Source organism: Sycon ciliatum, chromosome 11, assembly GCF_964019385.1.
Source record: "Sycon ciliatum chromosome 11, ocSycCili1.1, whole genome shotgun sequence".
In the NCBI taxonomy this organism is placed as follows: domain Eukaryota; kingdom Metazoa; phylum Porifera; class Calcarea; order Leucosolenida; family Sycettidae; genus Sycon; species Sycon ciliatum.
Window position 1 is genome coordinate 18,887,932 of NC_088653.1, and position 14,656 is coordinate 18,902,587.

The 14,656-nt window shown below is 50.9% G+C and overlaps 2 protein-coding genes across 3 annotated transcripts in view; both read right to left on the minus strand.

The window, feature by feature from the left end:
• LOC135827419 (uncharacterized) overlaps positions 1–14,656 on the minus strand; it is a 101,357-nt gene that overhangs the window by 8,831 nt on the left and 77,870 nt on the right. The window lies entirely within an intron of this gene.
• Positions 4,005–14,656, minus strand: part of LOC135827442 (uncharacterized) — a 29,189-nt gene continuing 18,537 nt past the window's right edge. Inside the window, exons 3-5 of the mRNA XM_065339944.1 lie at positions 10,175–10,621; positions 8,609–9,367; positions 4,005–4,146 (exon numbers count right to left, since the gene is read on the minus strand). Of these exons, the coding sequence (XP_065196016.1) occupies positions 9,318–9,367; positions 10,175–10,621 (497 nt within the window). The 3' untranslated portion in view covers positions 4,005–4,146; positions 8,609–9,317. The remainder of the gene's footprint in view (positions 4,147–8,608; positions 9,368–10,174; positions 10,622–14,656) is intronic.

Genomic DNA, 14,656 nt, shown 5'->3' on the forward strand with positions numbered 1-14,656 from the left:
TGACCTAATTTCTTGTTTTTCGGGACTTCTTTTCAATTATTTCTCCTTGAAAGAAGCGGAATCAAGTTCACATTAACAGTTATAGATGAAGACCAAAACATTAGCCCTGAAAGTTGTTGCATTCAAATAATGTCCCCAGGAAATGATAGAATAGTTCATCTGTCACGCTCCTGAACTATCCCTAAATATAATTACTAAGTGACATGAGATCTTATCATTAGGGCTCAAACGGTTAGTCCAATTATCCGGTTGCAGACCGGTTACGAAGAATTAACGGTTGATCGATAAAGATAACGGTTACGCAGTAACTTTTCAGTCAATTTTTCAAGTATCAGGTCGTTGCAAAGTATGCACTTTCGCAGGCTGTCGCACGCGTACGCAATTATTTCTGGGCTGTCAACTCGGTCATATCTGGTCTCTTCGTGTGAGAGTATATACATTGTTTGAATGAGCATGTAAGAGAATGCACATGTGGGCGTTGTACTGAATAGGGTACATTTTTTGAATGAGTATAGTCAAATATACGGTTAAAAAAGAGTCCGCAGGATTGCCGTGGCTTATAGGTTATAACCGTTAAACCGACCGTTAGCTTAGCAGCTAACCGTTGGGGGTAAAACCGTGACCGTTTGAGCCCTACTTATCATGCTAAAATTCAACTCAAGTCGTGTTAGCCATTCTGTAAGTTATCATGGGAAGCGCAGTGTTCGAAATGCTAAAACGTTCCAACTGCGAATCGGGACTAGTCGGCGCACGACGCCGTCTGCTGTTCACACTCAAATTTCAGCCGTTTTGTACGCTTGCGTCCCCGTCTACGCCCGTCTACGCCCGTCTACGCCCGTCTACGGTATGAACAGTTGAATTGATCCAACTCTTCCCGTCGCTTCCCGATCTGTACGGTAGTACGGTTGCGTTCCCGTTCCTGGTGTTCACATTGGACACCGTCAGACCGTCCCGTTGCTTCCCGGCCATCCTTACGTTGGGTCCCGTCGATCCCTACGTTGCGTCAAGTCGATCCCTATGTTGCGTCCCATCGATCCCTACGTTGCGTCCCATCGATCCCTACGTTGCGTCCCGTCGAATGTGAACTGGGCTTTTGATGGACTGAAAATTTGTGCCGCAGGGGCACTAATTGCGAGAGTACGGTATGCCGATAATCAGTTGAGACTTGAGAGTATTATTTCTCATGGACTATAAAAATACTTGGTCCGCGTCAGCAATATTGTCGCTTATCTTTCAAAATTTTGAACTTAGACTTTGGACATCAACGCGTGCACTTGAAGTGATAAAACTTGGTATGATGGACGGTACGGTATAGAATTACAACTAGCTATGAGGAATTTATTGTCCAAGGAAGGGCTCATATTTTTTCGGTCCTCCTCGTCGCTGCTCTGGGCGCTGGTGACAAATATTTTTGCTCGGGATCGACTCTCTTGCTTTTGGAAGGTCATCTCTCTTCCTCTCCGCTGCCTGGCTATTTTCTAAAGAGAAGTCGATCGTGATGATCGCCTTCTCTACAGGACTTCGCGTGGGAAGCACGACAGCCTGTTTGGTTCGAATCAGACACCGTTCTTTGTAATATTTTATTTTGAACGACAACGACGACGCGTTCAGTACTTGCAAATCTCCACGACGCACTGGATACTCCGAGCGTTGAGCTGGAGGTAAAAAGGGAGCTGTGATCTCAGCTTGACGAGCGATCCCTGAGGTGAGCGATCTCGGCCGTTCAGCAAAATGGAGCTGATTCCGAGTAGGCGATTACTTTCTTGTGACTGGCACTGCTCTTGCCTGCACAGCGTAACAAGATAATCTATTTTGATGCGGCGCTGTATCAATCAGAATCACCCACCCGTCGCTCTCGAAATCCACTAGAACTCTAGCTAGACCTTTCAGGTACTAGTAAACTAACTAATTACTAACCAAAATTGGGATGAAATGGGCTGCCAAGTGAGCATTGGAGACACATAAACAAAGCTGAAAGATAAGCGACAATATTGCTGACGCGGACCAAGTACATGTATGCACCAGAAGCGTTGATAGCCAGCTCAGCAACCTAACGCAAGTTATCAGCCAGCTTAGCAATCTGTCCCGACTTGTGCGCATGCACGAGTCAAGCGGGCACGCGCCCTTCAAGATACTGTGCAATGTCTCCTGCATCGTCATTGCAGTTTTGAAGTTTGAGCTTGTAGCTTGCCGAACACTTGTTCCCACCTGGTTTTCTACCCACCCACCCACCCACCCACTACCTCAACTCACGCCACGTCCTTGAAAAAGCTCTATAATCCGCACTTCATATTTTGATATTTCTGGCAACCTAACTTGATGGGTATCGGTACATACAAGACGTTACCAATGGTTACTGAAAAGTTGAGAGGCACGGCAGAAGTTCTAGAAAAGTTACCTAGTTTTTTCTTCACTCAGAACTGATACCATCTAGAAGCTCTGTGTTGGTGCAATGATGCAGTGCAGTTCATGAAAAGTAGTTGAATGACACCATACATACATAATAATTATGCATGGAGTGCTGCAGCATGCAGCTAACACCCTGGAAAATACAGTACATTTAAATCAGTACCCAATATGTACGACCCCGGGCACCTGGAAATGTGTACTCCACTCCCCCCCCCCACCCCCCCCCCCTCTCCACCCTTCCCTCCCCTCCCCTTCCCTCCCCTCCCCTCTCCTCCCCTCCCCTCCTCTCCCTCTCCTCCCCTCCCCTCTCCTCCCCTCCTCTCCCTCTCCTCCCCCCCCCCCCTCCCACGCACACCAACACACTCAGAAACCTACCGGCATAACTGAGCGATGATGGGAAAGCAACATGTGCTGCCAGTGATGCGGGCTGAACTGACGTTGGATCAAGACCAACGAGATGGTGGTTTGGAGATACATTTGATGTCAAGGGATATCCAATTGGTGGTGTTATTGTGAAGCCAGCTTGCTCCTCCTCCTCCTGCTGCAGTTGTTGTTGCTCATGTTGTCCAGGTTGCTGCTCCTGTTGTTGCTGCTGCTGCAGTTGCGGCTGCTGCGGTTGTTGTGGTTGTTGCTGCTGCTGCTGCTGTTGTGGCTGCTGCAGTTGCTGCTGCACCTGCTGTTGCTGTTGTTGCACCTGCTGTTTTTGCTGCTGCTGCTGCTGCTGTTGTTGCTGTTGCTGCTGCTGTTGTTGTTGTTGCTGCTGTTGCTGCTGCACGGTTAGTAGCTGTTGCTGCTGTGTTTGCAGTTGTTGTTGCTGCTGTTGCTGCTGCTGCTGCTGCTGTTGTTGCTGCTGCTTCTGTAATTTCTGTTGTACGGGTAATAGCGGCTGCTGTCCATGCTGCTGCTGTCCATGCTGCTGCAGACTACACTGTACACTTTGGTCCTGTAGCATAACGTACTGAGGAGGTTGTATTATGTAGGGCTGTAATGATCCTTGTTGAAGAGCTTCCACTACTGCATTGGACCCATACTCAGATGAAAAACTGTAGCTGGGTGGTGGGACCTCCGCTATGGCTGCTGCTCGTGGTGTTGCTGCTGGTGCTGGTGGTGCTGCTGCGGGTGGTGTTGCTGCTGGTGCTGCTGGTGCTGCTACGGATGCTAAAGATGCTATTGCTGGCACTGGTGATGATGATAGTGATCGTGCTGCTTGTGAAGAAGCTACTGCTGCTGGTGTTGCTACTGGTGGTGATGATGAGGATGATGTTGATGATGATGTTTGGTTCAACGGTGACTGTGTGCTCAAGGAATGTGCATGCCGTTCTACAGATGCAGGATATTGCTGATGTCGTGGCTTTGACCTTACAGCTGATCTTCCTCTCACACTTCCTACTCGACTTTCTGGCAAAAGCGATGAAGAGGTGGTCATGGCTGATGACGCTCTTAATCCTCTTCTCGCCAACACAGCTGTCTTCTCAGTCGACCGTGCTTCTGGTGCAAGTCTCCGAGGAGGTGGCTGAAAACGCTTGTCATCACTTACTACTGCAGCCCGGGTTGATGCTACATTGGCTCGTGTTGTTACGGATCTTGCTGATTGGCTATTGGCTGCTCTGCGCGCTGATACTGTTGTTGTTGCTGTTACGGTGTCTGCTGTGGCTGACGGCAAAGTTTGTTCTTTGCCTGGATGATGTGGAAATGTAGAGGCAAGTTCTGGCGGCTGCTGCAAGAGTTCACCATGACCTGTACAGGGCGAATACACAACAAATGACATTCACATCCACATCCATGCACGCATGTGCGCACACACACACACACATACACACACACACATACATGCACACAGACACACAGACACAAGCGTGCACGCATACACCAGAAACCACCCGCACATGGATGAACGTCCACAAACAGGCAGACATACAAATGTCAAGTCAGGTTCTTGGCAATGCAGTCAATTCTGAACACAGGAATAGAGGTGTGGACGAGGCCACATCAACACAGGGATAGAGATGTGGAAGAGGCCACATCAACACAGGAATAGAGATGTGGAAGAGGCCACATCAACACAGGAATAAAGATGTGGAAGAGGCCACATCAACACAGGAATAGAGATGTGGAAGAGGCCACATCAACACACTCATGCTTCAAATGACGGGTGTCCTCGGGTAGAAGGGTGCCTCTGCTACCCGTAATTAGAGCGGGTATCCGGGCAGCAGATTGCTCCTGAGAACCTGATCGGGTAGTTGAAGTATGGTGTTTTCGCATCGGTGCATGTAAAAAACACGGCTACATGCTTACTGTACACTTTCTATGCAGCACAAGTGTCAACTCACTGTACAACCTATGTACAAAAATACCCGATAGGGTACCCTTGCTGCCCGGATAGAAATACCCGATAGGGTACCCTTGCTACCCGGATAGAAATACCCGATAGGGTACCCTCGCTACCCGGATAGAAATACCCGATAGGGTACCCTTGCTACCCGGATAGAAATACCCGATAGGGTACCCTTGCTACCCGGATAGAAATACCCGATAGGGTACCCTTGCTACCCGGATAGAAATACCCGATAGAGTACCCTTGCTACCCGGATAGAAATACCCGATAGGGTACCCTTGCTACCCGGATAGAAATACCCGATAGGGTACCCTTGCTACCCGGATAGAAATACCCGATAGGGTACCCTTGCTACCCGGATAGAAATACCCGATAGGGTACCCTTGCTACCCGGATAGAAATACCCGATAGGGTACCCTTGCTGCCCGGATAGAAATACCCGATAGGGTACCCTTGCTGCCCGGATAGAAATACCCGATAGGGTACCCTTGCTGCCCGGATAGAAATACCCGATAGGGTACCCTTGCTGCCCGGATAGAAATACCCGAAAGGGTACCCTTGCTACCCGGATAGAAATACCCGATAGGGTACACTTGCTGCCGGGATAGAAATACCCGATAGGGTACCCTTGCTGCCCGGATAGAAATACCCGATAGGGTACCCTTGCTGCCCGGATAGAAATACCCGATAGGGTACCCTTGCTGCCCGGATAGAAATACCCGAGAGGGTACCCTTGCAGCCCGGATAGAAATACACGATAGGGTACCCTTGCTGCCCGGATAGAAATACCCGATAGGGTACCCTTGCTGCCGGAATAGAAATACCCGATAGGGTACCCTTGCTGCCCGGATAGAAATACCCGATAGGGTACCCTTGCTGCCCGGATAGAAATACCCGATAGGGTACCCTTGCTGCCCGGATAGAAATACCCGATAGGGTACCCTTGCTGCCCGGATAGAAATACCCGATAGGGTACCCTTGCTACCCGGATAGAAATACCCGATAGGGTACCCTTGCTACCCGGATAGAAATACCCGATAGGGTTCCCTTGCTGCCCGGATACAAATACCCAATAGGGTACCCTTGCTACCCGGATAGAAATACCCGATAGGGTACCCTTGCTACCCGGATAGAAATACCCGATAGGGTACCCTTGCTACCCGGATAGAAATACCCGATAGGGTACCCTTGCTACCCGGATAGAAATACCCGATAGGGTACCCTTGCTACCCGGATAGAAATACCCGATAGGGTACCCTTGCTACCCGGATAGAAATACCCGATAGGGTACCCTTGCTACCCGGATAGAAATACCTGATAGGGTACCCTTGCTGCTGGATAGAAATACCAGAAAGCGTACCCTTGCTGCCCGGATAGAAATACCCGATAGGGTACCCTTGCTACCCGGATAGAAATACCCGATAGGGTACCCTTGCTACCCGGATAGAAATACCCGATAGGGTACCCTTGCTACCCGGATAGAAATACCCGATAGGGTACCCTTGCTACACGGATAGAAATACCTGATAGGGTACCCTTGCTACCCGGATAGAAATACCCGATAGGGTACCCTTGCTACCCGGATAGAAATACCCGATGGGGTACCCTTGCTACCCGGATAGAAATACCCGATAGGGTACCCTTGCTGCTGGATAGAAATACCAGATAGCGTACCCTTGCTGCCCGGATAGAAATACCCGATAGGGTACCCTTGCTACCCGGATAGAAATACCCGATAGGGTTCCCTTGCTGCCCGGATACAAATACCCAATAGGGTACCCTTGCTACCCGGATAGAAATACCCGATAGGGTACCCTTGCTACCCGGATAGAAATACCCGATAGGGTACCCTTGCTACCCGGATAGAAATACCCGATAGGGTACCCTTGCTACCCGGATAGAAATACCCGATAGGGTACCCTTGCTACCCGGATAGAAATACCCGATAGGGTACCCTTGCTACCCGGATAGAAATACCCGATAGGGTACCCTTGCTACCCGGATAGAAATACCTGATAGGGTACCCTTGCTGCTGGATAGAAATACCAGATAGCGTACCCTTGCTGCCCGGATAGAAATACCCGATAGGGTACCCTTGCTACCCGGATAGAAATACCCGATAGGGTACCCTTGCTACCCGGATAGAAATACCCGATAGGGTACCCTTGCTACCCGGATAGAAATACCCGATAGGGTACCCTTGCTACACGGATAGAAATACCCGATAGGGTACCCTTGCTTCCCGGATAGAAATACCCGATAGGGTACCCTTGCTGCCCGGATAGAAATACCCGATAGGGTACCCTTGCTACCCGGATAGAAATACCCGATAGGGTACCCTTGCTACCCGGATAGAAATACCCGATAGGGTACCCTTGCTGCGGGATAGAAATACCAGATAGCGTACCCTTGCTGCCCGGATAGAAATACCCGATAGGGTACCCTTGCTACCCGGATAGAAATACCCGATAGGGTACCCTTGCTACCCGGATAGAAATACCCGATAGGGTACCCTTGTTACCCGGATAGCAATACCCGATAGGGTACCCTTGCTACCCGGATAGAAATACCCGATAGGGTACCCTTGCTACCCGGATAGAAATACCCGATAGGGTACCCTTGCTACCCGGATAGAAATACCCGATAGGGTACCCTTGCTACCCGGATAGAAATACCCGATAGGGTACCCTTGCTGACCGGATAGAAATACCCGATATGGTACCCTTGCTACCCGGATAGAAATACCCGATAGGGTACCCTTGCTACCCGGATAGAAATACCCGATTGGGTACCCTTGCTACCGGGATAGAAATACCCGACAGGGTACAGTTGCTAACCGGATAGAAATATCTGATAGGGTACCCTTGCTAACCGGATAGAAAAACCCGATAGGGTACCCTTGCTGCCCGGATAGAAATACCCGATAGGGTACCCTTGCTACCCGGATAGGAATACCCGACAGGGTACCCTTGCTGTCCGGATAGAAATACCCGACAGGGTAACCTTGCTGCCCGGATAGAAATACCCGATAGCGTACACTTGCTAACCGGATAGAAATACCCGATAGGGTATCCTTGCTGCCCGGATAGAAATACCCGATAGGGTACCCGTGCTGTCCGGATAGAAATACCTGATAGGGTACCCTTGCTGCCGGGCTAGAAATACCCGATAGGGTACCCTTGCTGCCCGGATAGAAATACCCGATAGGGTACCCGTGCTGTCCGGATAGAACTACCCGATAGGGTAGCCTTGCTGCCCGGATAGAAATACCCAATAGGGTACCCTTGCTGCCCGGATAGAAATACTCGATAGGGTACCTTGCTGTCCGGATAGAAATACCTGATAGGGTACCCTTGCTGCCCGGATAGAAATACCCGATATGGTACCATTGCTACTCGGATAGAAATACCCGATAGGGTACCCTTGCTAACCGGATAGAAATACCCGATAGGGTACCCTTGCTGCCCGGATAGAAATACCCGACAGGGTACCCTTGCTACCCGGATAGGAATACCCGATAGGGTACCCTTGCTGCCCGGATAGAAATACCCGATAGGGTACCCTTGCTACCCGGATAGAAATACCCGATAGGTACCCTTGCTGCCCGGATAGAAATACCCGATAGGGTACCCTTGCTGCCCGGATGGAAATACCCGATAGGGTATCCTTGCTAACCGGATAGAAATACCCGATAGGGTACCCTTGTTGCCCGGATAGAAATACCCGACAGGGTATGGTGATCGTCTTCAGTTCCTTGCAATCTTGTCACACTATTTACCAGGAACAATCAGTTTCTGCTTAGTAAGCAATGCATGCCATACAAATTAATGTCTGATAGATAATCACATTGCACATAACACTTACTCTGGCGGCTAGGGGAGGATTGGTTGAAGTCTAAAAATCGTGTGCCGACATCCGTCGACAATGGAATCCTTGCAAACATCTGTGAAGCAGACGACTGGAAGTCGTGATGCTGTCCGGCCTGCTCGTGATGCTGGTGCCGCTGCTGCTGTTGGTGCTGCTGCTGCTGCTGGTGCTGCTGCTGGTGCCGCTGCTGCTGCTGCTGGTGCTGCTGCTGGTGGTGATGCTGCTGCTGCTGCTGCTGGTGCCGCTGCTGCCGGTGCTGCTGCCGGTGGTGATGCTGCTGCTGCTGGTGTTGCTGCTGGTGCTGCTGATGCTGGTGGTGCTGGTCCCGCTGTTGGTGGTGCTGGTGGTGATGCTGTTCCTGCTGTTGCTGCTGCTGCAGGTTCTGGTGGCCCTGCTGCTGCTCTTGTTGCTGCTGTTGTTGCTGCTGTTGTTGCTGTTGCAGGGTGTGTTTTTGATGTTGGTAATATGTAGGTGATGTGATGGAAGACAAGGGTGGTATGGTATCTTGCAGTACCTGTGTATAACTGCCACTTGTTGCTGCAAGGTATAGATTATCACGAATTGGATCCAAACTTGACGATGACGGACATGCCAGAGGAAGACATGATGAGAGACCTGCATCGTGTTCTGCAATTCTGGCGTATGCTGTATTTGGTTCTATGTCAGCCTCTGATAGAGTTGCTCCTGCTTCGGATAATGCCGGTGCTCATTGTGGCCATAAGCTATGACTCTCCACTTGCCCAGGACCAGACGAGACTAATATGCACAAAAACAACACGCAGAAAATGACACAAGTACAGTACACGAATACATGAGAGTGCGTACACACGTACACAGACTTTGGAACTTGTGTATTAGTTCAATGCCACAAACTATGACCTTACCCCCAATACCCACATAGCCATTATTTATTGTTCAAAAATGTAAAGTTGTGCAGGTAAATGTTAAAATGGCCAGTGAAATTCCACCTCATAAAAGAGAGAGCTTGGAAGCTCAGGGCCCTACGCTATTCTTTTTTGCTTTGATGACCTAGGCAAAAAAACAAAGTAAATTTTTCATTTCTCCTTTTTTTTCAAGACATAACCTGGGATTCGAACCCGCACTATTGCCCTGCATGTATCCCCGATACACTTCGCATACATACTAATTCTTTCAAGTTGCTTCACGTTATGATCTCGCATTTGAATATTGACCAGCTGTTTGTGGCCAGCCGTCTTTGATGGTACGGTACGGGACAGGTACGGTCGAGGGTAATCCGACACCGTCTACCACCTTGATGACCTAGGCAAAAAAGCATAGGGATGTTATAAATTTTACAATTCTCCTACAAGAGACTGAGCTTGTAATAGAGATAATACGATATGTGAACCCACCAACAAAACTAGCTAGCACGCAAACACACACACACACACACACACACACACACACATATGTGTGCGCGCACTTGCACAAACACACACACACACACACACGCACACACACACACACACACACACACACACACACACACACACACCTGTGCATGCACCAACATAAACACACCAACATGCACTAATCCCTTACCCAAGTCGGCAGTGTCCAGCTCTGATGACAGTTGAGACAGGTCACAGTGACCACCAGTGGATGAGACAACATTACGAACAAACTGACCTGATGCTGTTGTTGGTTGTATCCTCTCCAACATACGTGATACAGTGATTGGATTCTGTAGACGATGACCATACGCTGCTGCATCCTGAACTGGATACGTGAAGTTGCTGTTGTCACCACTGATGGTGCTGCTGCTGTGGCTATGCTGTGTTGCATGCTGTACGTACGTATCAACAAAACTAGTAATTGGTGATGCTGGACTGTTTGCACTGGGGTGTGTGAAAGGGAAATCCCCTTCACTTTCTGCTGCTACTGGTACTGCTGCTGATGTAGAGGAGACACTTGCGGATACTTGCTCGTCTCCTGCCAGTGCTGACGGCGAATCCATGGATGTGGACACTGGGGTGATGGCTGAAGTTTCTACAATCACAGAGAGAAAGGCAGACAGACAGACAGACAGACACACGCAGACACACACACAGACACACACAGACACACAGACACACAGACAAACGCACACACACACACACACACAGACAGACACACAAACACACAGACATGCACATAACCATCATCGGATTACTTTCTACATTTCAGCTTACTGGGACCAAATTCCAACTCCGCATCCCCTCCAACTCCCCCCCCCCCCACCCCCCACACACACACACACACACAACTCCCAGACACCAATTTACCTTAGCAACCCCCCACCCCCCCCCCCCCCCAAACAACATTCATGCTAACCCAACCACAGTCCACCTTAGCCCCAAACCACAACACACCAACCTGCCCATGGCTCAACATGCTATTGAAATAAGCTGCCGGGTCAGCAACCAGCCAACGGACCGACTCTCTCATGCACAACCCGCTAGCACGTGTGAGCCACACGCATGCACGACCAGCTAGCACGCAAGACCGATCTGTATGCATGACCCATCCTCATACCGACCAGCCCGCAAATCAACCAGCCCGCACACCAACCCACCCGCACCCTAACCAGCTCGCACACAGATCAGCCTTGAAGCCGACGAAACTGGAAAGTTGTGGAAACCGACCAGCCCACACGCCGACCAGCCAGGAAACAGACCCACCGGTAGGGATATCAGCAAACGCACTGCGCAGCGTGTTCGCGCATGTCTTACCTCATGCGGAAATCTATGAGGCGCATGGCCGACAAGAAAAAATGGCGATCACTGAAATCAGGTCGTGGATCAGGCTCAGCGCAGGCCGGCAAGGAGTAAAAATTAAAATCGACACTCGACAAGAAGCCTGTTTGTTGGTTTGCTTGAGCTCGATTCATTCAGGAAAAGAGACATCATGAGCTAATATTCTTCTTCACCCATGCCTGGTAAACGTTCTCAAGTAAAGACATGACAAAGGAAGAAGATGTTCGTAGCTGGATGGAGCTATGTTTGCACCAAAGAACAGTACCCGTACTTCTCTGCGAACAGGCTACCTGGTGACCTCTGGTGGTTGCGTCTGAAACTTACTTGTTGATTTTGCTCTAGCCACGCCAAGCAAGTTTCCAAGACTTGGGCTCCTACTCCCTTGTCTAGACAGCCATGACTAGAAACTACTTGGGCAAAGGTCCTCGACGCGAGAACAAGTAGTATCATTCGAAACTTCAAAAGCGCCATATGTGTGCGGTACATGGTGCCCAAGTAATCTTTCGATTATTTTCGCGCGAACGCCTCCGTGGATTTCCTCCAATCTTGGCACGTGTAGTCCACATGGTCAGGCCAATTCAATGACGTCATCAAAAGGGACTTCCCTGGTTAGACCTTGCCAGGTACCAGCCTACGTTCTACGAAATCTAGCTGACAATCGTCCATTTTTGAGCTGGAAGAAATTGCCTCGGAAAACCTGTGGACGACGTCGAGAACAGTGTAATAAACCAACCCACCAGCACACCCACACACCAACACACCCACCCACCAGCACACCCACTCACCCACCCACCAGCACACCCACCCACCAGCACACACACACACACACCAGCACACCCACCCACCAGCACACACACCCACCAGCACACACACCCACCAGCACACTTACCCACCAGCACACACACCCACCAGCACACATACCCACCAGCACACCCACACACCAACACACCCACCCACCAGCACACCCACTCACCCACCCACCAGCACACCCACCCACCAACACACCCACCCACCAGCACACCCACCCCACCAGCACACACCCCCACCAGCACACACACACCCACCAACACACCCACCCACTAGTGTCCTATCCTGTATCATGTTACCCTTTCACCCATTCACGGCATAGTCCTTCCCCTGCCTGTCGCCATGTATAGACGGTACGTGACCTCTCACTACCCCCGTGCTACGCACGATACCATGCTCTGCTGGGCAAGGCCTCCCTGACTCTTCACTATATCTACACTCATCTGTCTGTAAAATAAACGACTTCCTTATGTCAGTACATGACACAACATGGTGTCAGAAGTTAGTCAACCAGGTCTACACTTCGAGTAGAAATGGCCAAGTTCGCGCCGCCTGCAGACTTTGATTTCTCCATTCCAGATGCCTGGCCGGCTTGGAAACGCCGGTTTGCGAGATATCGCCTCGCCTCAGAGCTCAACGCGAAAGACGAGAAAGTGCAAATCTCTACGTTGCTCTACTCGCTGGGCCCAGAGGCCGAAACTGTCTTCGATCAACTGGTATTCGACACCGTTGGAGACGAGGACAAGTATGACAAGGTCATGACGAAGCTGGATGCTTACTTTACGCCAGCATTGAACGTGTTTCACCAGAGGACCATTTTCGAACAGTGTGTCCATCTTCCAGGAGAGTCCGTGGAAGAATTTGTTCGGAACCTTCACGCAGCAGCGAAGTTCTGTGACTTTGGTGACCAGAAGGACAACAGAATTCGAGATCGCCTCGTGGCTCACATTCTGGATCGTCAAGTCGCCAAGGAGCTGCAGCTGATTGAGCCCGCAAAACTCACCCTCACGGACGCAGTTCTCAGGGCCAGGCAGGCCGAGAAAATTTCCGGAGACGTTGCAGCGCAAGCCGCCAGGCCGCAGGTCAATGCTGCATCCCGCTTTGGAGGAAAGCAGCAAGATGCAAGGAGTCGCCGCCAGCGCAGCGGCGTTCCGTCGAAGCCTGCACCAACGCCGTCCACGCAGAGGAAGAGCGGCACTGCAGCTTCAACATGTCCGTGGTGTGGCCACGCTGGTTCGCACAAGAGTAACCGTTCTGCGTGTCCTGCGTTTGGTCGCAAGTGTAATTCATGCGGCAAGCAGGGCCACTTCGCCGCCGTCTGTCTTTCCACTCCAGCAACCACGCGTGGTGCCAGAGCTGTCGAAGATGAATCGCTCGCGTCCCCGTCGCCATTCATGGGTGGTGTTGCAGAGCTGTCATCCAACGCCAGTCCTTCCCAGTCCACCGACGCCTGGTCAGTAAGTCTGCCTGTTAGCTCGACAAATTTGATATTCAAGATCGACACAGGTGCAGATGTATCATGTATCACGCACTCCACGTATCAGAATCTCGTACAACGCCCTGTACTCACACCATCCACTACCAAACTCCTTGGTCCATCTGGTGCACCTCTATCCATCAAGGGTCAGTTCACTGCAGACACCATGCACAAGAGTGAACTGTTCTCTATGGAGATTGTAGTTATCGATGGTCCTGGATCTACCAACCTGTTGAGTCGCAGAGACTGCCTCCGACTTCGCCTGATCCAGCGTTTAGATGCAGCAGAATCGTGTACCAGCAAGCCAGCACAGCCCATCGGTTGTATGGTTGGACCCCCAGCTGATATCAAGCTCGTGGACGACGCCACGCCGTACCACTGTGGTGTTGCCCGCCGTGTGCCTCTGCCTCTACAGGACAAGGTCACAGAAGAGCTCGCACGTATGGAGGAAATGGGCATCATCGTCCGGGAAACGGGTCCCTCTGACTGGTGCTCTCCTATGGTGCCGGTTCGTAAACCAAATGGTCGCGTACGGATCTGCGTAGACCTAAAGAAGCTGAACGGCAACGTGAAGCGCGAGCACTTCCCTCTTCCGACAGTTGAGGACACACTGGCTAGGCTCGCCGGATCTACTGTCTTTTCCACGCTGGATGCCAACAGCGGCTTCTGGCAAGTGCCTCTCACGGAGTCTGCATCCAAGCTGACCACGTTCATCACGCCTGTGGGTCGGTTCCGATTCCTCCGGATGCCATTCGGTATAACCTCTGCACCGGAAATCTTCCAGCGACGCCTGCAGGACTTCCTCTCCCACGTCAAAGGTTCCGAGGTATTCATGGACGACGTTCTGGTCCACGCCGCTAACGAAGCTGAACACGACCACCGGCTGGACACAACGCGCCAGGTCCTTGCCGACGCAGGCATCACTCTGAACCCCGACAAATGCCACCTCAAGCAGTCGTCAGTCAAGTACCTGGGACACATCGTCAGCGGGTCCGGTGTGAAACC